Source organism: Harpia harpyja, chromosome 6, assembly GCF_026419915.1.
Source record: "Harpia harpyja isolate bHarHar1 chromosome 6, bHarHar1 primary haplotype, whole genome shotgun sequence".
NCBI lineage: Eukaryota > Metazoa > Chordata > Aves > Accipitriformes > Accipitridae > Harpia > Harpia harpyja.
In genome coordinates, this window is record NC_068945.1 from 37,694,884 (window position 1) to 37,719,631 (window position 24,748).

Genomic DNA, 24,748 nt, shown 5'->3' on the forward strand with positions numbered 1-24,748 from the left:
TCATCCTTCCAAGACGATTGGCTCATACTTGAGTTTATTGCGCTGCAACAATCTCAGCACAACCCACTGGGTTTTTTTAGTTTACAAATGGAATAGAAGAGCCTTGTAAGTGTCTAATCCTACCAAAACCACTGGCAAGTATAAGTCCATATCCCCAGTGCTGGCTATCCTATGTGATCCTCCTGTTTGTTTCTTATGGTGGTAACTCACGTACTTAAACGTCAGCACATATCTGTAAGCAAGTTCCAAGCTGATCAAAGCTTTCCAAGACATTCCCCTTCTTGGAAAACATTCTTGTTTACAGCACCTCAGTTGCTAGTCATCTTATTTCCTTACTTCCTAATTTGGCTGAGTCTTTTGCATTTGTGTCTCAGAACTGATGAATTCTTCACTTACAAACCATTTCTAGGAAATAACGAGGTGTTGCTCTAGTTCTTTTTCTGCTCACTATCTTGTTTCAATCCCTTTCTGAAATCTCCAGGTTTGGCTTTGAATCCATTTATTAAGTTTGCCATGGAGACCTGTGAGCCGCTTATCTGTATCCTTTTAGTACGACAGGAACGCTAATGTGCAGTTTGGAAATGGGACTATACACCTGCCACCAGGTAGGTTTTTTGCTGTGTGTGATTAGCTAATGTTCACACCAGAAAGTTGTTATGAGGAAAAAAAAACAATGATAAAATCAGGGAGCACTGATACAATCCTCCTTCTACAGAAAGCACAGTAGTAACAGTAAACCTCTTTCCCCTAAACCCAGGAGAAATCAAACGGTGGGAGACAGAGAAGGCTCTGTGCTTCTTCCACCCAGCCTGAAGCCCGCAGGGTGGCATGAGCAGAGCTTCTACACCCTCTCTTCTTGCTGCTTTCACCCTTAGATGGGGGATGGACAATGCTGATTTTATAAGTTGTTGTCTTCCCAAGTGCTTGAGCATTTTTTCCTTCCCTGATGATGCTGCCACAGCACTGCAACTTGTGGAGCTATGCTGGAAATTAGATCGGGCAGCTGGGCTAGGTTAAAAACAACCCTTCTAAAAATCTATTTAAAAAAAAAAATTTGGATTACTTCTCACATCTGTTTCACAAAAAGTAACGCTGGCATAACTGAGGGGCCAGAAAACATCAGGGCAAGGGTGGGACTGAGTGGCCACAGCAGGGTACACCTAAGCCAATACTGTTGTAGAGACCTTGACAGCATTGGACCATAGCCTCTGCTCCGCTCACTGTCCTGCTGCTTCCCCTGGATCGGCAACAGCAGCCAGTAAATCCCTTTTAACTCTGTCCTTTATGAGACTTTTTTGGGGATGGAGATACATATCTCTGAGGCCAATGCTCTCAATTTTTCCAGCTACCTAGTTACAGCAAGGGAGCTTAAGTATGTCTTATGAGGACCTGAAATAACATAAACCAATGAGTAACCTCAATCATAACATTGCCATACAGGCTTAAATTTTGGGAATGTCTTTCATGTTTAGAGCTCTGTTAGTTAAAGGCTCTGAGATGTTCTTTCTCCTTCAAAACCTTCCTATTTAGTAGAAAGCATTCTTCTCAAAGGAAGATAGACAGTTCCTTCCCTATTAAATTTCACATGAAACACACTGTTTCAGTCACTCAGTGAATTTGCCTTGGGCAACTGAATCGCAGCTGACAGCAAATTAATGACTACGATGGTGTGATTAGTAGAGATTACAGGCAACTTAGAACCTGCCCAAGCATTTGCTGTTGTCACAACACTTATGCCAGCTATTACTAGGGATTAATAATGGTCATAAAGAGGACTTGATTCCACCAGGTAGACTCTTTAAAAACTGTTAGCATTTTAATATGTCACTGACATTCTGATTAAATGGTGAAAATTATTTTTATCTAACCCTTTTTTTAATATTCTTTCTGGATGCTTATATTACTAATTTATTTAAATATTACTAGAAAAATAGTTTCTATTACATTTAAGGAAGAAGTACCATCAACAAACACATTTGACAGAGAAATTTAATATTATATTATACATGGGGAGTCAAAACAGAACTTAAGCTCTGAGACTCTTGTGCTGTGAGATATCACACCAAAACCCAAGTGGGAAGAAATAATGATTTCACTAATCCCTAGCAATGATTTTTTGAGTAGTTCAAATAAAAGTTTGCTTGTTCTGATTGAGATTCACTAAGTAGATGTTATTTGATTTTTCTGCTTCCTTGGGGAAGAACTTCAGATTCCCCGGGCTGCTAGAAGAAAAGAACAATGGGCTGAACTTGCAATAGAGCATCTTAGCTGCTAAAGACATGATAAAAGTGAACACACTGCATATTTGCCAAAGCTTTTGCCATTCATTTCATTTCCAAATGTCAACCAGTTATATGAAACCTTTAAAAAGGTTTCTTAAGGTAGAGCAAACAGGAGGATAGGATATTTTTAACCTTGTATTAAAGATATTTAATTATTTATAATCACTCTTATTTAAAATACAGTAACTTGAACTTACACAAAGACTCAGCACTGTTTAATAATAAAAAGAACCATCTGCTTCTTATGCCTGTCCCTACAAATATTTTGTTACTGGATGATAGTGGAAAACATGAAAAGCTAGTGACTGGCCAACAAGAAGACGATTTAGACATTGAAATGAAAATCTAATGAAGAGCAACATCACCAATCACGTTATCATTTTAGGAAGCCTCACATCATGATTTTCTAGTGACTCAGAAATGCATCCACCGTTGTCACTGGAGAGTACAATGCATTAACAGCAAAGGGAGGTTTGTGGTACAGAGCACAATTTCTTATAATTACAATACTTACAATGTCAAATATCAAAGAGCAAGTAATAGAACTTATATTCATTTTCAAAGCTGTAGCCTGATCTTACACTCAAGTACACACCCAAGTATCTGGAAGACTGATCCCTAAGGCATGAGATACAAGGCCAATTAATTCTTAAAATTAGGGGGGGGAAAAAGCAATTAAGCTTCCAGTTACCATTTTTAATTTTGGAAAGGCTTGCTTTAAAGTGTTAAAACTGCAAAAGCAAAGCATTTGAGTTACAGTCTCCACTGCACAAAGAGGGAACATGTTTAATAAGCCTCCTGGACTTGTATGTAGCCACCCACTGTAGAATTCTGCTTTCATATTTCATGTGTTTAGCCTAACCCCAGTAAAGCCTGTGACATTACGCAGGTATAAAATAAAATAGTTTTTGGTGCAGATTTTTTAATAAGTATTCCCACTCTTATATTTCTCAGAGGAGCCTGCTATCAGCTCTGCAAATACCATATCTGTAATAACAGAAAGAGAGGCTGCAGTGTGCCAGTGATCTTACCTCATACTCAAAGTCCTCTGCTCTATCTGCATCAGCAGGCAGGCTGGAAAGATACTCATTACCTTCATAAAATTCATGCTCCACCGGGTGAAGAGAATGGCAACTATGTGGAACAAAGCAGTACAACAACAGTAGATGAGACAATAGGGGTTTTTTTAAATTAAAAAGTGATAAACCCCCCCCACTTCTCTGTAGTTTTCTCATCTCTGGAATGCTACTCTGAATGGCCTAACAGCCTGAAAGGAACTGTACCAAGAAGTAGCACAGGCTGTTTTCTTTTGAAAAGCTCATACTCTGGCTGAGTTCATTTTGCTGGGTTCATCTTCTGTCAGATTTACACAGAGTGATTTCTTAAAAGGGGCTGTTTTGGGCCAAACTGCTTAAATGTGACAATTTGGGATTCCTCATGCTCATAAAGGTACCTACCTCCAGATTCACGTGTTGTGTCATGGCCGGGGGCAACTCACTAATTACCTGGTTATAAAGTCTTGAACATCCACAATCTACAACCTACACCAGGCTCACAAATTGTTCAAGAACTCACACAAAACAACTTGCATTATCCTCTTCTGTTAAAGTGATAACAGGGTGGTGAAGTGCATTTGAGTAATTGCACACTTAAAAATGTCAGAAAACTGCACTGTTAAATGGGCTTGGGGCACAAAGAATGAGGTCTTTACAATGTGCACTTAGGTACAGCCTTAGATCCAAGGCTGGATCCCAACCACACAGCACCCATTGTGGATCTACTTTAGCAGAGGTAGGAAACTTTTCCCCATGCTGAGGGCATGGGAACTTCAATCACAGTAGCACACAGTTTAGTAATATCCAGTAACAACTTAAAAATATACACATATTACGTTCCTGGCCATGCAGCAATAAGAGGTAGGCTCAATCCAGCATTTGGCTGGCAAGTTACCTCTGAGATAATCATCTACCCAGCTTACCTAGAACACCTAAAAATGGGGCTACATCAAAGTCAAAAGTGGTATGTTCTCCATTAGCATCAATTCTGCAGAGATGCACGGCATGCCAGGAAGTCAGTGGAAAATCTCTAGGGCTATCACAGCTTTGCCGGCTACAGACAGATGGCAAGGGTCAGCCACTAGATGATGTTGCTCATGAGGTGGAGTCCAAAGAGAAAGAAGCCTACAACCTATTTTTGTATAAGCACCGCCTGCTGGTATTTGCATTCAATTCACTTTCAAAGAATTCAACTGAGGGATAATTTAATTCATATAATTTGCCATATGACAGGTGAAATTGTACGTTTGATCTCTTTATTTTTGGAATTGCTTTGCTTTTGATAAGGGGACCTTTAAATTAAATAATTTGTTTCCTTGTTTTTTTAGTAAGAACTTCGGAGGACCAGAAAGCAACAAGACAGGTCTTTCTAGGTTTGAAGAAGCCTTTTTGATAGTTTGGAACACAGAAGTGTTTTTCTTCTTGACTAGGGCTTAGCTTTGGAAGAACAAACAGATGAACACAAAGTAAACATGGCCAAGATTCCTTCCTGTAGCTCTAATCCATGAGCAGAGTTTAGGAAAACCGTCACTGAAGCCTGAATGGGACAGTGGTTATCAATGACATTTCTAATTTATTTAAAGTGTTCCTGAGACTTTTTCAAAAGAAGGCTACAAGGCTACCACTGCAATGCCTCAATCCCAAAGGTAAACAGGAGAAGATAAGCCATACCTGTCTGAAAGTAGAAAAGGGCAGATATCAGGAACCGGTGGTGTGCAAGGCCTTAGTTTGGCCAGAGCCATAATGTGCTCGAAAGTGATGTCAGTCTGAGTGCTGGCATCCACAAGGCGAACATCCTGAGAGCTACCATGAGCTTTGCTAATTGGGGCTCGTCGTAAAACCTGAACTACGATAGGCTCCTTGGCGTTGCGAAAAGCTTCCACTGCCTCTTCGTGAGTGGCCTTGGAGAGGTCCTTTCCATTGACCTAGAGAAAACCAGAAAAATATACCAAAGCTTATTCACAAGAGAAAAGGCAGTATAAAAATGTGGGTGTAAAATAGAGGGGGATGAATTATTTGTGTAGTACATCACGCCAAGTGCTGACATTGACTGGACCGTATTTTGGCATCCATGCAAGAGGGAAGAGAAAGCTGGGAGGAGAAATAAATTTTTTAATCTTTGCTAGAAATTAGAAATGGTTTGAACTCTTCCATAACTGTCCCAATGGAATCTGAACACAGCAAAGAAACTACAGTATTTAAAAAGGACATTTAAAATTATTTCTCTCATGCTATTTTATTCACCTCATAAAACACAAATAAAAAAGGAGGGCTGCCTTTAATTTTCAATTTCAGCATTTTTCCGTGGTATGCAACTGTTTTAAAGGATTTCTGGCACAGCATTGTTATTAATGCAGATGTCAATAAACATGTCTCTGATGTCTAAAAGGAAACAAGGCCAATTTTCAATGTTTTGTCAGTTATCTGCTCTGGCCATTATACAATCATTAAGACCAAAGATAGGAAGATTTCACTAACAGTCAGCTGCTGCTCTTTTAAGGAAAGAGAAATCTAAATCAAACAAACTGAAGAAATAATTTGCCACAAACAGACAAGTAATAAACCAGAGAAAATTATGCTGCAAATGCAGCATAGCTTGGCAAAACTAAAAGACTGTGGCAAGGTTCCTCTCTGCTACAGGCAAAGCAGCAAATTCCTCCCAGTCTAGATGAGGCCTTAGGGTATTAAAAAAGGTAACTGCAAGGCTGGATGATGCTAAATTCATATGAATTCAGGTGTTTAGGGCAAAATTCCCAAGTATCAGCCTGCTACAAAATGTGAGGGCTAATTTGTCAATGGCAGTCAGTAGCTAAGCCCTTGGACACTGGAGCTGTGCAACATCCTTACACAGAAAATACCATTCTGCTGTTTCCAGAGCAATGGGACTGCTGTAGACTGCTGCACAGGACCTAACTGTTGTGAGCTACTGTGGAGATGAGATGATCCTGTGCTGGGGTAGAAAGGCAGAGTTTTCTAGTAAGAAATGTGAATATCTGAAGGGTACCAAAACCTGATTAAAATGTATATCCCTGGGAAAATCTCTACACTGGCAGCAAATCAGAAATAGGATTCTACTGCAAGTTCATGCCCAAATTAACTTTGTTGTATAGACAATGAAGTCATAAAACTTCTGCTTACCGAACTAAGTCTAAACCCTCCCCAGAAACAGGACAGACTCTATAACTGACTTTTCCCCAATGCCCGCAAGTACTGATTGAAACTAAAATTTCCTTGCCGCATCACTCTTTCATTCAAGAAATTCTTGGAACTTTCTTGTCAAAAAGGAAAAACACGTGAACAAGAACAACGCCAGCAAACTCAAAAGTGCTATTCAGCAGCCTTCAGTAACATCTTTAAGTCTGTCAGGAGAAGCATTTGCAATTAAAAAGGTTGTATTTGAGGCAACACGCATAACCACAGTCCTGTCTATTTATGTGGATGGCTATGATACCATTGACTATTAATTACATGTATATGTCAACTTAATACATTTTCAGAGTATGTGCTCAAGTACGAGGTAGAACCAGCTTTCCTCTAACACAACTTTCAAAGCAGCAGCACTTTCACGGCCACATTATTCATGAGGACATTCAAAATAACCACACCGTAGCGTAACCACCAATGCAAAGGTCAGTTGATCCTTCTAGCTAGCCCTGATGCTCTGTGTAGTGATGAGAAGGCTAGAAATTATTTGAACAGATTTCTATACACAAAACAATTCAAATCTCCCTGTGCTGAATGCCTGGGAACCCCAGAAGTACCATACCACTGCAGCCTAGACTGTGATCACATAATATGAACAGCAGCTAGCTTTGCACCCTAAGTTTAATACATATGTATGGCTTCTCTGATGACTGAAGTAAAAAATGTTAAGATTCCATGTTAAGATTTTATTGTTTAAATTACCATCCATCAAATTAAAACCTTGGGTTACTTTAATCTAAGTTACATGGAAAAATATCAATGGTATATAAAAGGAAGAGCCAGAACAGTCAAAGAACAAGTTATGTTATAAGAAAATAAAAGAAATTTTCCCAAGCAGTCAGCTTCTGCAAACCCTCTCCCATAGCACAAGTTGTACTGCCAGGGGATTCTGACTCAGCCCCATCTAATAGAGGCAGTTAGAGATAAAGCTTCAAGCCTGGGTCTTCTAGTCGCTCTTCAGTTCCAGCCTCTGCTTCATTCTTGCTTCTAACTCAGATTTTCTACAGTCCCACTAACACAATTTTCCACAGTTTCTGCAGTTTGTGTAACAAGAGCGTCCTATAGGCCCTCTGAGTAACTCTCCCTCCTAAGGCCCTAGGAACAGAAAAATTATCTTCCTGCCGCCCAAAACCCTTTCAATACTTTTTAAGTTTCAGATAACTATACTGTGTTTCTCCTAAAAGCAAATGCTTGGGAATAAATACCACATAGCACTGTATAATTTTTTTCCCATATTTAAGTATAAAATGCACAATCCTTCTGTATCCCAGCTGAACCACATGGTTTTTGGCACAAGCTGACCATTTTATCACAGACCCACATCAGCAAGGCAAAAAGATATTTGGATAGCATACAAAATACATTATTAGATTTTTTTGGAAAACCAGAAGCTCTGTTTATTCACATCAGTCAATACTTATCACTTATTCTGAGGAAATAGACATAAATTCACAACAATGCCATTTACATGCAAATTTTATTTCTAAAGAATAATAATGTTTTAAAATCACATGAGTGTGAAAAATCACAAAAGATACACATTTTCATTTATCCTGGGAACCTATAGCTGACCTCTATTTTCATTTAAATGTCTATTTAATTTAAAGACTTTAAAAACATTCCATCCTTTACGTTGGTTTCTTGTGAAATACAAGGACTTCGGACATCCAATACTTGTTTAAATTGTCACTTGAAGTTCATCAACACACTTTGTCGATCTGCATAAAGGTGACCTAATTTATGAATGCCGTCTTTCTCAGAAGAAAATCTATAGCTGAATTCCTCTATGCTGGCAGCTGTCCTGCCCACTTGGGGCCGGGAAGAGAGAATTTATTTTAAAACCTAAAGCCAATACTACAGATGGGGTTGGACGCTCTCTTCACGTAGCTTCTTTAAGGGTTTTCTGCCTCCTGCATTATCCCTCAACACTCACATATAGTTACCCTGGGAGCCGTAGACAGCTGAGCACTTATTTACAGCAAGCCACTTACAGGTTCTTAGTGGATGATTAAATAAATTCCTTGCCTCAGAAAGGTTACTTTCAGTGGAATCCAGGGTACTATTTTAGGTGGATAGAGAAATCAGTCACTTTTAACAGTCAACACAAAGACATGGGAATACATTTGTTGTAGCAGATGGGCTAATTAATCCACAAGCAAGTTGTGAATGTTAAGTAAAGAATATATCTTTTCTCATGTAAACCATCCTCCTGCCCTGTGTGATTAAGCTTCTGTTTAATGAACACTCTCCCCCCGCTTTTGGACACACTGCAAAGTCTGGGCCACTTGTCAACATCTCCCCCAGAGTGACTGGTGGCCACTGCCTGGATCCTGGCCATCTCCTTTGGATTCTTGCTCTAAATCCAGCCACATGCAAAACTTCATCAGTGTCAGAAAATAAATAAGCAAACGGGCTTTGTCTTTCATGCACAAATCAACTGACATTGGCCAACTGCCACTTCTAATGCCAGCACCACTGTACAGATGCTTATTCCCACTCACACAGAGGTGGACAGCAGAGAAGGAAGGAGGGACAGGACTAAATAACAAAACAGTGACTAAATAACAAAACAGTGACAAATGTTTGTTAGGTTATCCTCATGCTTGGAGTTCTAAAAAAAAAAAAGAAAAATCAGTCCTTTGATGAAGACTGCTTCCAGGATTTAAGTGCCTGTGACTGAGAAATGCTTCTAACACTTTTCTGCTCTTGATAATTTCTTTTGGGCCCTGTCTTCTAACACTCTTCTGCTCTTAATAATTTCTTTTAACACTGGCCAGAATCTTTGAATGAAGATGGCCAGAAATATTGATATGTTTCCTGTAGTCTTTACTTCCTCCATATTAAGAGAAAAAGGAAAAAGGGAAAAAAAAAGGAAAAAAGATGTGTAGTCATGTGAATGCAACCATCACAAACGGTGTCACGTTAGCAGCTGATGAGATAACCTCTTATCCTCAGCAAATACCCAGCATATACAAGTTGAAATTTAAGATCAGCTCTGCTGAGGAGGAGACCCTCCGCTTAATCAGTAAAGGCAAAGGGAAGAATAACCGGAGTGTTCTGCTAGAGCAGAGATGTCCAGACATAAGGGTTTCCCAGCGAAATGATAGAGATGCTGTCTGACGTGGTGATGGAGTTCACGCAAGGCTCACTGTCCTAGGAGATTTCAACACCCATACAGAAGATGCCTCTGACCTGACAGGTGCTAAATCTGCTCTCATCACAGCAGTCTCTTCACCTCCAATCCCTCACACTAAATACATCCACGCTACCACACCTCGAGTGCATCCTTGCATGGCAAACTGGCACAATGGAGCAAACACTGCCTCTTAGTTTGACCAATACTTCTTTAGGGCAGGAATTCAAGCCCTCCCTAACTGCAAGCCACAGAAAAAGAACAAAAACACACCACCTTCCTCCCAGACTTGCAGCTTTTGGCAGGTACGGACTCTAGAAAACTTCTACCGCTGAGAGCCACCAGCTGTGAAGCTCTCCGGGCAGGACAGGGGGGCACAGGACATGTGAGCTACCAGTGACACGCATGCTGGAGAGGACACTGCAACTCCTCTGCTAACGCAAATGTGATACCTCATCTACAGAAAGGGCATTCAACACGCTGACCTTTTAGGTTACAGTTCAGTACTAAGCTGCATTTCTTTAGCAAGTTAATCTGAAAGGTAGCAAATTCAGCCATTACCCAATACCACTATCTCAGTCAGGGTTCACGCAAGTTCAGTAAAGGGACAACTTTTATTATGCTGGTTAATGACATTTCCTCTTCCTTAGCCAGATGAGTTAAGCGACGCTTGTTCCCATTTGATCCTTTGTTGCCCTGATCGCAAAATCTTGTCATCCCTCCTAAAAGCTACACAAGCTGCTGAAAGCGTGGGCTCTGGCTGCTTCCCTCAGGCTGAACCACAGGCTTGTAATGAGAATTGTATCTGCATTACCTGTAGAGGTGAGGTTTGTCCTGCTTGATAGTTTGTGTAGCTGGTTCAACAATACTGAATAGACCCAGGCAATACCCAGTACTGCAGCCTTCTGTGCATCTTCCTATGCGTAACCAGTACCACTTCTATTTCCCAGTATTTAGCAGAAATCTGTTGTGGCTGAAAATCCTATGGCTAAGCCTTAATCTAAGCAAGACAAAAAAAAATGCTACAAAAAGTGGGAAAACATAGATATATACGTATTTCCACTCTGTAATGCTTCCTTCCAGAGGGAGACAACCCAGTGACTTCTCAGCAATTTTGATTATCTAAACAGCAGCTGTCAGAAAAAAGCACCCTTCTTTCAATTGACCTCAAGACGATTCTTCATTTTGTCAGAGTTGTCCGCTGCGATCAGTGCATCTGTGGGCAGGTCTGACAGCTGCAACTCCTCTCTATGAAGGACATGACACATCCCCAAAAGACCCCAGCAAGGAGCTGGACACTGCCTGGAAGTATTGTCTAAAAAGCTATCCTAGGAAATTCAAAAGATTTTTAAACTGAATAGGAAAAAGTGCCCCAGGTAGAGGTACAGGGAATGGAGAAATAGTTCTCATCACAACTGCAGTAAACTACAGCAAACCAGTGAGCAAGTTAACTAATACAGAAGTGCTTGTGCAACTTTGGTTCTCCAACAAATACAACCTCTAGTTTAATATCTTTTTTTCCATGATTTTGCTTTCTCTAGCCAGTCATCTCTAACTAAAACAAAACTGCTACTACAAGAAGTGTCTCCCAAAACTTTGTGTGCAGAACTGTGCTCTGTATTTTGAAAGAAAGGTCAAGTCCATTGTAAGCAAAGAAATCACTGAAGATCACCCCCACCTTTAGGAGGAGGTTGGGGGTTTTAAATCCCAAATCTACTGACTGCATAATTGCATTTAAGGTATTGAGTATAGGAAAAGGATGGTGGTTTAGACGCATACCTATAGCCTGCTTCCAGCTGGCTGGGGTAGGCACAACCATCATTCACCACAAATACCTTTGAGCATTTCAATCTCCTCTGATAGTGTACGGAAAAGTCCACCCTGGCAGACACCTGACATTTCCATGCGTAAAGTCTCTTTGTGGATCTGGGCCCTCACCTTGGGATATATTTCAGAAAAACACTTGGATGCTACAATTCACACCTCCAGGATAACTATGCCCACTCCAACAAGTTTAAAAGCACTACTGAGTTAGCAGTTCTAATCTGTGGCCAAAACGCGACCTGAATTCCTGTACTTCATAACATGAGGCCTGGCAGTCTGCATAACTGGAGAGAGTTATGTGTAACTGGAGAGAGTTAAATCTGTTACTACCCCCTCCACCTCCTCACTGGGTGTTGGAGCAATGCACATCTCAGAAAGACCCTTTCGAGTCCTTTAGCGCTGATGTTCAGCAACATCAGAACAGCTCAGAAAGCCCAGCTTGGAAAGCACTGTTCAGAAAGCACAGCAACAAGAAAAGATTCACTTGAGTTTTGAAAGAGAGAATGTACCATTATCTGCAATTCTCTTGGTTCCTGAGTGAAATGAAAACACCAAATAAATTTAAGAATCACTGCATTAGTTTCATAGTGAGCTGCCTGGAGACAAGTGCTGGTAGACGTGCATTTGTGAGCAGCTGTTATTCTCCTTTTCTGACTCCCTCAGTCTGCCTGGCAGACCTGTTACTAGTTGCTATGGCCATCTTTCTTGTATCCTCTTCCAGCTGGTATTCCCAGCCTCGCTCTCCTCTCCCTTGCTTTGCTACCTCTGGTCTCTCTCTTCCCTCCTCTCTCAGGCTGTCTGCTCTTCTCACTCTGCCTTCTCCTTGCAGTGCGGACCCTGCTTTGCTCCCCAGGGACCTCCTTCCTCTCATGGCCGCCGATTCCAGCGCCCTCCACCTTTCCTTTCCCGAAGCCTTCTCCACGAAGACCTCCCGCTGCCCTCTCACTGAACCTGTCCCTCTCCCGCGGGCTGGGAACGCCAGCACTTGTCATCCTCCCACAGTGACAGCTGGACAGTCCGACTGCTCGTGAGGTCTGCCTTCACCAGCACCTCCTGGAACCCACATGAATGCTCAGCTAACCCAGATGGTAATGTAACAAGGCCGGCGTGTATTTACTATGTAAATTGCTTTTAATATTGACAAACAGTTTTTCTGATGATATTAAGATTCTGCCTGAGGGCAATAAAGACTAAACTAGCTGTGGCATGCATAAAATACGTTGAATTACTTCTTGATATAATTAGACCATCATTTATTACATTAATCATGGCAAACTTTTTCTATTTGTGGAGAGGACATTATATAAATCTCTCATGAGATCTACTACATACAGCAACCCTTTGACAGTGGGGAAAAATACAACCAAAGGCCAGCGCGTATGCTCAGAACAAATAATTTTTATCTCTAAGCCCCTGCACTGAATGCTGTATTCTCCTGTGAACTTCACAGTGTCTCTGCTCTGCCACAAGCTCCGTCTCCAATTTCTCTTCCAGGGTATGTATTTTTCTCAGGGAAGAGGTGCTTCAAAAGGTAGTTGCCATTAAAGTTTTAGGATATCAAATTAACGACCTTCTTTAATCATCTGCAGTTCCCAAAGAATAATGGAAGAGGCTGAATGGCAGATTTCAGGACTCTCTAAATAACGTGTAGTCACTTTCCTTCTTTTCAGGGAATCATATTCTACATTTCACTAACAAAAAAAGTCTCTCTTTCACCTCTAAAAACCCCCAGCCTTCCATGAACTCAGCCACGGCTGGCATCGCCTCATGAATGTTACACTTATCACTGTCATAACAATTCATCCATGTACAGACGCCTGAAACTCCTGGTCTCCTCCGAACAGAGTAGTTTAAAAAGATAGATGGCTGCCTTCTGGCTAATTGTGGGAGTTCTTTCATTACTATAAAAAGACTTTTTATATCTCAAGTGACTTTATAAGCAGTGAATAATGAGACTTAAAGTCTTTGGAAAAGAGTCCACTGATCAAATGCTAGGATAACTTATGGGCATAGTGACCTTTTCCTCAGTAAGATACTCCAAACTGCTGCTGTTGGCACATTATTAAAATTCCCCATTTAAGGTGTGTAGTTAAGCACAAGGCAGACTTTATTTTTTATTTTTCAATGCAATTTAAGGTAGCACAGCAAGAGCTAGAGCTCTCCCGGAGCTGAGGACTAACTCCCGCCCGTTCCAGCTGTGCTGGAGCAGGACAGCCAGCTGTGGCAGTACATGCAGCTGGCCAGGTCTCGTCGCCCCGCTCCCAACTGCGGTGCCAGCACCAGGAACCTCCTTCCCCTGCGCGCAGCAACCCTCGCCCCAGCAAGGGAGCGCGTTTCTGCCAGCATGTCCACCAGCAAGCACCAGCGCACTGGGCTGGCTTTTCGAAAGCTGCAGAGAAGAGCAGCCAACAGCACATTGCCTCCAGCCTCTCTGGTAAGTAGAGTTTTGCCTTGGCCAAGAGGGTGCTCCACGTGCCAGCATTTCATACTGCAAAACAGCAGTGATGTTAAACACAACATCAGAGCGCTGAGCCTGGTCCCGACCCTGACTGAAACCCTGGCCAGTTCCCATGTGCTGCCACACATCTAGCCCAACCCGATGTCCTGCTGGGGTGCCAACCACACAAAATGCTAAGGTTAGTGCTCACTAAAAGCACCTGCGCTTGCTTTCCTTTAACGAACATACAACAGACTTGCTCTACTTTAACATGCGTTTCTCACTGTGCGTCTGGTTTAATTTTCATCTTGAAGGAATAGAAAAGGCTCCTCCTCTCTTGACATAAAACTTGGAGGGTCCCTTTCATTATTCTTCCATTCTTCTCTCATGCTGCCTTAACACTAATTTGACACTGTTGTTCTCCATTGATTTTCATGGCTTTACTCCAGAAGAAGCATATTGGCAATTTTGGGGGGCATAATAGTACTTGCAAAAACTCCTTCCAACTTTTTACAGGACTAAACATTTAAAAAATACTTTTGACAAGTTCACATGTATTTAGATTTGCTCAACCATGGGGGCTGACACAGCAATAGATTACAATGAAGTTTAACTTCATCCTGCCTCCGGAACATGGCATATGGCAACTTCCTTGATCTCTTTTTCAAAGAAGAAGAAAACAGAAATTCAGAGGAACCACTCATTTGATCAAACAAGGCAAGCAGTGGGGCCTTACCTGCCATTCAAAAGTCCATCGGATGCTTTTGTACCAGAAAGTTCCCAGTAGCTCTTAGGAAAGCCTCACAACAATTTTTATTTGAACATCAAGAGAGCAGGTAATATTAACGATAGCATGTTTGTACACATTTAGTTACATGCAATGAACACAGAAGAAACTACATGTAGATGCATAGAAAAGGGATCTTATGAAACATATTATTTGTGTCTGTTTCTTGCCTTTTGCTTCTCTCCTACTTTGATCCTCCTTTAAGGACTATTTAGTCATGTAGGATTACTTTATTTTTCTACTGAGTGATGGCTTACTGCACTGACACAGAAATATTTTAAGTTGTTGTTTCTAAAGTTTAATTGCCAAATTCCTTCTTAGCAGGAAAAATGGTAAGGGATGTAAATATTAGGACCAGCTTAATTCTATCTTATTTACACACCACCATGGGTGCGTACATGTCTTCAGAAGTAAGAGCTGCAGCTCCTTCCTGTCTGAAAATCAATTACAGCTGCTATTTCTGTGCCAGTGTTTCTATGTCTGTTCTTCCTTCTGGAGTGTCTCTCTCCTTCCTCTCTCCATCTCTCTGCCTTCCCTCACCACTTCCTTCCGTTGTTTTATTCCATTTGCCTCACTGGCTTCCCTCCCTTATCTTTCTCTTGCTCCTTTGACTTCCTTTATCTTCTTGGGTTTGGTCTCTGCAGCGTCAGCAGCAGTGGCCACTCCTGTAAGGCTTTAGTACGTAACATTTGCAAAGGGAACCTTTCCCTGCACAAACTCTACACGTGAAGCCGCTCCATACTGGCTTCAGGAGAGCATGAAGTAGCCGGCTCATTCCTGTGATGGACTCTCAATAAATCAGCAAAGGGCAATTACCGAGGAAGTTCACACAACGCTCATCAGTTTCCTTTTCCCAGGCAATTCCGGGTGTATGGCAAGACTCTGTCAGAGCTGCCGTTCCAGCTCTCCAAGGCACGGCAAGGCTGTTAATAAGGACCAAATGGCTGAAAAATACGCCAGGGAGCTTACACACGGCTGGTAGCCAAGGCTGTGCTGTTGACTGGCCGCTGAACATGTTGCATGAATCAGATTTGTACCATTACCTTGCAATTCTACAAATATCACGGAAATCCAAGCAGGTTTTGAAGAATCTCTGTGTTAACTATTCAGAGAAAAACCTGGCCTTTGGATACATGTGGGCAGTTCTTGCTGCTTTCAATTGCCGTGCACCGACATCAGATGGTGCAGTTTAGCACACAGAGCAGAAAAGACCTTTTAACATCAGGAACAGAGTAATTCTTTCTGTTTGGAGCAACACTGTTATCCTTTAATACGTAATGAGATTATTTGACAGGCTTTTGGTTGTCTTACGGAAAAGCAGCATGAACAATTTAGTTAAAACACTGAAGAAAATACTGCAATCCACACTTTATACCTCCTATACTTATGCATTTAGAAAAAAATGCCTAGGCACAAGGACTGTGTCTTTTTGGTTATACAGTACCAAGCACCACAGAGCCCCAAAGTAAGGAGGGCCTTCTAGATATTGCTGCAGTAAAAACAATGATTATACATCTGTGCTGAGAATTTAGACAATGAATTATAAGGGGACATGAATTAAAATAGACACGCTTGAAAATAAAGTTTATGGCCTAGACAATGAAAATACTTTAACCATGGCACACTGTGGGATATCAAGACAAGGGCAATGTCATCTTTGTTTTGTCTTGGCAATAAAGTCCTTTTAAAAATGTGGTTTTTTAATTTATAAGACATTTCATAAAAGAAAAAGGTAGATACCAGTAAAAGAAGAAATAAAGCACTTTTTATTTTTTACATTATATATTAAAAGATAAGTGTTAGGTGTGCATAAATTCCTGCTGGCAATATACAAATTATATACACGGGATTGTTTTATAAAGGGAGATATAAGTTATATATGTGCTTCTAAAAGAATGACTGGGTAACAGCTGACTACCTAGAAATGCTTTTAATAAGCTTTACAAAGAGCATAGTGTTTGTAAAAACAAAGTTCCTGAGCAATTGAAGTCATTTCACCACAATCAACAACACTGAAAGGTAACACTTCTCAATGGAACTTCTTAATTAAACCTCACAGACAGATTTTAAGATGTCATATATGCCACGTTACCATGACTTCTACCTTGTAGTGTTTATTTACACTAACTTCTGCAACCTTCTTCAGCGGGAGGCAAGAAACTGCAGCAAAACGTAAAATTTCTATGCTGGGCACAGGTATAAATTGGGAGAGGAGTGGCTGGCGAGCAGCCCTGCAGAAAGGGATCTGGGGGTGCTGGTCGGCAGCAGGCTCAACGTGAGCCAGCAGTGTGTGCCCGGGGAGCCAAGAGGGCAAACCCCATCCTGGGGGGCATCAAACACAGGATAACCAGCTGGTTGGAAGCATTTCTTTACCGAGAGGGTGGTCAAACACTGGAACAGTCTTCCTAGAGAGGTGGTCGATGCCCCAAGCCCGTCAGTGTTCAAGAGGCATTTGGACAATGCCCTTAATGACATGCTTTAACTTTTGGTCAGCCTTGAAGTGGTAAGGCAGTTGGACTAGATGATCATTGTAGGTCCCTTCCAACTGAAATTTTCTATTCTATTCTATTCTATTCTATTCTCACAGAAACCAAAATATGATGTTGCAACATCAAAGCTTGTAAAATTTGTATTTGTACTTTAAATAGGAGGCAGGCAGGGAGGAGCAGCATAGGCTTGTAACTGGATGGGTATATTGTAGCAAAGTGCAAATTTCAACCGGGACCTAATTCTAGATGTTCTTACAGCTCAGATGTACCTGGATTCAAGGATGTCTTCTCAGCTCACTTGTTGAAAAGGTATGTTTTAGAAAGGCTCAGCTGGAGAAAAGCATATTTTTCCCCTTAAATTTAAAATCAAATTGGCTCCTGTTTCAAAATCCACATCATGTAGGACTTGAGAGTAGCTTTCATGTTACTGCTGATATTCTTAAAGAAAGCCAGGTTCCTTTAAACTTTCAGGGTAGGCTGGCTTTACAAGCTAGTCAAGTAAAATGTCATAGCATAAAGTTATTGGAGAAAAGAACTGCAGCTGAAAAGCAGAGACTTCCAATAAATTGAGAAATGTCTGAAGCCAGTTCAAAATGGCAAGGCAAAATTTAAACAAACCTTCCCCACCCAAGGAGAGGCAGACAGGCATAAATCATTCCCGGCAATCAATTCTGAGATTTGAATTCGTCCTGACACTTGTTGGGCCCGCTCGCTGACATGGAACCGTGGCAGAAAGGCTAGGCCACCAGGGAAATTTGGCCAGCTTCCACATCTGAGAGTAAACCACCCAACTGCAGGTCTCCAACCCTCATAGCACCGTTCTTTGTTCCAAGCACAAACCATTTTGTCCGCTGCGTTTCAGTTCTGCCTCTAAGATCTCAGTATAAAGAAAATTCTTTGATTACTATTTGTACAAGAGACGGGAAACGTTGGGTGAGATTCCAGCCAGGAATGGCACAGGTAGCTTTTCAGGCAGACGATTTAAAAATAAACCTGCCAAGTTAATATTCATGGTTTTGTTTCTCACTGTGCCTACTTTTCAGTTAATTATTGATATTCTGTTAGACAACAAGCAAAATGTCTGAGAAAAGGGACTGCAGGTTTCAAATTCTGTGAAAATTCAGTATTTACATACATAGGAGACAAATCTGCTCTTAATGGAGATTCTCAGAGAAGACGATTTTTGTGGGAAAGAATTTGCATACCGGCCTCGAGTGCTTTCATTAATACCAAATGGAAATACCATCACGCTCAGCTGTCAGTGCAGAATTCTCGCTATAACACGGTTAAGGTAGCCACTGCTATCTTATACATATCCAGAACATGCATTTTTTTTCCCTTTCCTAAAACTCAGCCTTAGGAAAACCCAGGAACGGCGAAGTCAGGTACCCAGCCATGAAATCTTAATCTCCAGCTTCCCCCTGATACCTGCCACAGTCAGTGGAAACGAGCTGCAGGCAAGCCATCACATCCAGTACATCTCACAGCTCTATCGAGCGAGAGAGGGATTACTTGGAGCAGCTTGTGATACTGTGATCCCAGAGAGGGCAATGCTGTCCCATCTGACACCCTCGTGTGTGATCAGCGGATCAGGTGCATGAGTACCAAAAGGGATTCAGTATCCTCGTTTCACCCACCGTTGTTTGGGTAGGAGGAGGCACAGAGCCCCTCAGAAGCTGTAAAGCAGGAGATGCACGTGGTCTACGGGGCAAGTGAAGAGGCATCGTGCACAACAGGCTGGAAGCAAACTCAAAAGGCACTTCTGGAGCTGCCATTGAAGCCTGGTAGTTAAGCAGCCATTTTTCCCCAGCAGGTCTTCCCTTTTACTCCAGGCCCAGGCTAGTCAGCCAGACTTCTTTAAAAGTAACGAAACCAATGGAACACAAGACTTTCCCTTAAAAAAAATGACGATAATAAGGACTGGGGACAGTAGCAGCTGCATATTGACACAGTAGCCTAACGAATAAGTCATTTGCTTAGAAATTGGGAAAGCTGAACTCAGCATGAGTATGAAATTATGTCTTTCACTCTGCAAGGGAGTCTTTCCATCAGGTTACTGAACAGTTTGGAACACAAGAAGTTATACACCGCTTTCTGAAGTTATAATCTGAAGTAATTAAGTATCATCTAACCAGTTATTAAGTAGGGTTGGAGTTAAGGAGCTAGTGTGGGTAGATGAAGGCTACTTTTCTGAAACACCTCCTCCATCCCAGTCAAATGGGCACAACAGCTGTGTTCAGAAACCTCCTGGTAGTGGAGCAAATGAGAGAAATGACAGGTCTAGTCACAATCTCTGGCTCTCTTCTCCTTATATTATATTCTGATTATTGTACTTTCCTAAACCATGACTCATTACAGCGTTTCTCTTTTTTTCTTCCACCTTCTTCCCTCAATATTTAGCCTTCTTCCCTCCTGCCCTCCTCCTTTCCCATCCCAGTGTTCCCAGGTAAACCTCCCAGTCCTGCTGAAGCTGTTGGTATTTTAGAAGACATTAGACATGTCATTAGGAATTGGTAGGTGAAATTTGCTGATATTTCTGGAAAGGTCACTAATAAAAGTATTAAACAAGATCACTGCAAAGACAAACCCTTCTGGAGCTCCACCAGTAACCTCTCTCTAGCCTTTCACTTTCCTTTTTAACACTACATGTAGATAGATATTCCTCCAGACTCAACTCCGTATCATCCTTACGACCACTTATCTAACCATTTCTGTTCCACTTTAGCTACTATTTTCCTGTATAATACCACATCAGATATTTTTGTTTATCTGAAGTGCAGATAAAGAGGACCTACCACATACTTTTTGTCAAGATAAGGCATTTGCTAATCAAAGTCTATCAGGTTAGCCTGGCTTTGTAACCATTTACCCCTGCTTAGTCTGCAATTCATTGTATCCCACTTACCCTTTGCCTCCCCTATCTGTAATCATCCTTTTCTTCAAGTTGTACTTTAACACCTTCCACACTGTGTATGCTGAACTTGAAGGCTAGCAAATCCCACGATGATCCTAAGCATAGGTACAACATTTAATTTTATTCCACCATCTCCTGCATACTAAACTAGTTTAACAAATTGCCCTATTCATGCTGGCTACTACTTCTCTCAACATTGGTGTTCCTTGCCTCACAGTTATGCCAGTATAACTACCTCTGGGGGCTGTGCTAAAAATTGGATCACTGAAAAAACCCACTTCAGAAATCATCTTTATTAAAATGTTAGGGTTATTTACACTACAGGCAATTGCCTTCTCCCTCCATGTTGTCCGTGTTCCACTCAAATCCCCTCTCCTACCCCTTCACTCTTCAGGTGCTTTTCCCCTCCACTTAAAACACGTACCTGTGCAACTCCTTCTGAGAGGTTTTTAAACTTTTCTGCTTGATGCAGATTGTATCTCCCCAAAAGGAAGAAAATCTTTAGAAGGGGCAGACTGATAAAATGACCCATCTCCTTAGGTTGTATTTCATGCAACTACCTGGACACAAGGCACAGTTGGTGTACAGTAGAGCCAACCAGGTCTTCAGGTTGGAGAGGAAGACAGCCATTGCTCTTTACTACTAAACACCTCACATTTCCAGTTAAACACCTCTGATGCAGACCTACACTAGGCTCATGTTTATATTGCAAGAATAACTATTTATGCTGTTTTCAGTTTTGCCACAAAGCAGTAGACATCTCCTGCGTAAGATAGGGCATCGAGTGGATGAAGCATACGCAACACAATCAAAACTGAGCTCTGATTCCTGAACACACACAAAAATGTAATGTGACCTTTTGGTGTTAAGAAAATTTACCTTTCTATGGGAATACACCTCAGAAGCCTCGAGTGACCTTAAATTTGGGACACTAACCTTCAAATCATCTTCTACGGGGCACACCAACTATCAGGAAAATTCAAACTGAATTTCAGAGTCCTTAAGAGTTTCCCACATAAGCACGCTTAACCTTAAAAATAGAGAGACTTGTGCTTCACCATAACAAAATCCAAAAGCCTACACTTTGGACATCCTTTGGTATCACGAAACATTGACAGCATGAGAATAAGAAGCAAATGTCCAGCATTCACTTTCGTCTCAGTTTCATCTATAATACTGCCAGTAACATGCTTCAGCAGCTCTTCAGATTCTACAATCAAATCTGACACAAGCTGAATTAAAATCTGTATTCCCCTTGTATCATCTAACTTTCACACAAAACCCATAGCTACCTATTCTGACCATTAATCTTCTGCATGTCCATCTGAAGACATGGACCAGCTGCTGGTCAATGGGTGAAAGTTACCGGTTCCACCAACCTAACAGCAGTTTTTGTAAGCTTTAGGGAAGACCAGCCTTCAGGTAACTTAGGTGGTATCACCTAGACCAAATTGCAGAGCAACCAGACAAACTGCTCACCTAGCCAACAGTTGACCACGTTGACTTTCTGTCTGGGAGACCAACCTCATCCACTCACACTTAAATCCAAAACACGTGTCTAGAAGAAAAGGGAAGCAGTGGTACATCTGCCTCTTCGCAAATTCCAGAAGACATTAAAACTGGGGATATATGGGGAAAAAAAATCCTGGAGAGATATAGAAATAAGGATTTTCCATACACAGAGGGTAAGTAGGGTTATCTAGGTGCATAGCTGCAAATACTTATCCAAGCCAGGTCTTGAGCTACTGTGCAAGTATTACTCACATAATTTATGCAGGAAAAAAAACCTGTTAGTTTTAATTTGAAATATACAGCATGGGAGAACCATCAAATGTAGATACCTAATTTAACCAACTATTCTCCTTCTATAGTCAAGGACAAGGGATGGGAGGAGCGGGCGAGACAGAGATGTAAACTGTAGCTACGAGTAAGCTGAATCACCCTCTGGAAATGGCCACCTCTCTCCAATGACAACAGGGAGTCTAGACAAATCAGCCGGTTATAAATTTCAGCACCTTGGATGATGTGTGAACATCCTTTTAGTTTACCAAATGGCATGACCTCAGTTTTGGAGAATTTAGAGACAAAAAAATCAGGCATTAAAATAAAATGGGTGAAGACAGGAAGAGAACAGATTTTTTAAATGCTGAAAAAATATAAATGTATTTTATTATGGCTTTGGTAATCCAAGGAGAACATCTCAATTAATAGATAGCAGTATTTAAGGGTGTTGTAAACATATTTCCCAGGATGAGGTCTGATTTATAGTCTTGGACAGAAATTATTCTTCCCATGTCTTACAGAAGCAGAAAAAAGCGTTCACTCAGCATGGCTTCAAGTTACACAAGTACAACACAGCGGAGACTCCACTGCTTCTTGATGCCTTCTGTGTTGCCATAAGTTAGCTCAAAGATGGTTTTATTTTTTGAGAGTAATATTTTACAGGCTGTTAATCCAGAAAGTGGATTATTGCCTTTGGGTATTTTGTGAAAAAATAAAATAGAAAACAACTGAGGTATTTCATTTAGTGTAGCTGTTGCTGTGCATGGGCAGTCATTTATTTTTCTCCCATAATATGTTAGGCTTCTCAGCCATTGGACTTCCTAAAGCAGCTTCACTAACATAGTTGGCTGTAAGCCCCTCAGAGCCTGTCTTGTCAATTATCTGTGAATTTAGAAGGATTTACACAAAAGATCGTAATGAGCTGGGTTTGAAAGAGGCTGTAAAGGTGTGAGGTATTTATCCTGAAGCCCAGACCAGCTATGATGGAGATATGTATTGTGCCAGCTCTTGCACTCAGACAATGAGTGGTTTTTCATTTAAAAGTTATGTTACAAAAACTGGAAGCAGACCCCTGAGTTGGACAGTACAGGACTAAGAATGTCCATGGTCTGCCTTTGTCACTGGCTTGGCCCTGTCATCTTTGCACAGCCACTTAACTTGACTATATTTTGACTTTTTTTCTGCCTGTTGTTACACTGAAGGTAAAACAGTAGAGTTCTTGTCTGACTTAAATAATAAACCATTGGGTTTGTTTTTTTTTTAATATATAGAACATAAGATTTTTTTTTTTTTTGCCATATACGCAGAGCCCCATCTCCAAGCATGATGCCTGCTTGGTGCACTACACCTCAGAAACACTACGTGGCTGAGTTCATGTTTGCAAAGCACTTCTGAACCTCAAAAAAGAGCACACTCGCAAAGCAAATTGTAATAAGGACAGATGTTGAAGTTTGATAAAACCTGCAGCAACAGCACAAAGCAATAACAGGCAAAAGTTATGACTGACATTTGACTCTCGTTCATGTATCGCCAAATGTCACCAGTGTTTAAGACTGGTATTGGATGCGTTACCGAGAGGGGAACCACGGAACAGCGTTAGCAGAAATAGGACAGTTCTTGTGCCAGAGCATCTGCATTTCCAATCTATCTGACATCTGAAGGACTCCATTTAAGGTCTGGACACCAGTTGGCAGATACAGATGTAAACGGCTTGTAGGTACAGCTCCTGGAAAATAGGACGGCTGCAAAGAACAACTCCCAGCTGGGAGCGCTTCGCATGGCTCTGTTCAGCTCTGCCGCCGGCATGTTCCCGCTGCAGCAGGCTGGCACACTGCTGGCACCAGAAACGGCTCTGCCCTCCGGTTTCGGACTCTCGGCTTTGGTAACACAGCGGATACAGGCAGAGTTAATCACAAAACTGGAGTCTCTGCGCACTTTCACGCTGTAGCACGTGGATACGGCTGGGTCAGGACACTACCGTGTTGGTTTGCTTTCAACTTGCGACATGCAGCATATGCCTGTTTGTGCTTGGAGTCTGTTCTTTGTCAAGTGGCCTGAGAAAGGCTTTTAAACCATCGTTCACAGGACATTTTGACACATTCAGAAATCCCCTTCTGTGTCAAAAGAATGGACTGGAGAAGTCCTCAGGATAAATAGAAAAAGCTAGAATGTATGTTGTTGTATACACTAACTAGCCCCCTGGAACACACATGTAAAACAAGGCTTGTGACATGTAAAATTAATCTTAATTTGAAAAAAAAAAAAAAAAAAGTTTTGTGAAAAAAGTTAGAGGCATATTTGATGGGAGGCCAGAATATTGTTGCCTGAAGTAGAAAGATATTTATAGACCAAGATGTGCAAAACTGGAACATTGTTTTTGCCAAGTACAAATTAAGCTAATGTACCATTAAAAGCTGGCGGCTCATATACATTAAAAACATGAGATTAGGACACGGACTGTGCTATGACAAACTATCTGTGCAGAGACATGACAGGGATGATCCAGCATCCAGCTAGGAACTCAAACATCAACCTGCTGCTTCTCCTGTGGCATATTTAGGATGAGCTTTCTGAACACTAATATTACTCCAAACAAAGGTGTGCTTTCTTTTTGGCAAAAGGAATTAACGGTGGGTAAAAAAGAGCAAAAAGGTATGAAGCCTAATGAGAGGCAGTACTTCTGGAGACAGTACATATCATTTTGTTACGATGCACAGCTCTTCCTTATATTGGATCTTATGTTCCTTGCCCTGTAGGAACTTCATCAAGCCGTCCAGAGGAATTTTGCTGCCTTCAGGAGGAGAAGGAAAAAGAGGGAGTAAGATAGAAGAGCAGCTTATA

At 41.4% G+C, this 24,748-nt stretch overlaps 1 protein-coding gene across 2 annotated transcripts in view; it reads right to left on the bottom strand.

Moving 5' to 3' along the window:
- Positions 1–24,748, bottom strand: part of PDZRN4 (PDZ domain containing ring finger 4) — a 254,796-nt gene that overhangs the window by 38,443 nt on the left and 191,605 nt on the right. For both annotated transcript variants that reach the window (XM_052790608.1, XM_052790609.1), the window contains 2 exons: positions 5,009–5,262; positions 3,314–3,416 (listed from right to left, as the gene is read on the bottom strand). In XM_052790608.1, coding sequence (XP_052646568.1) covers positions 3,314–3,416; positions 5,009–5,262 — 357 coding nt within the window. The remainder of the gene's footprint in view (positions 1–3,313; positions 3,417–5,008; positions 5,263–24,748) is intronic.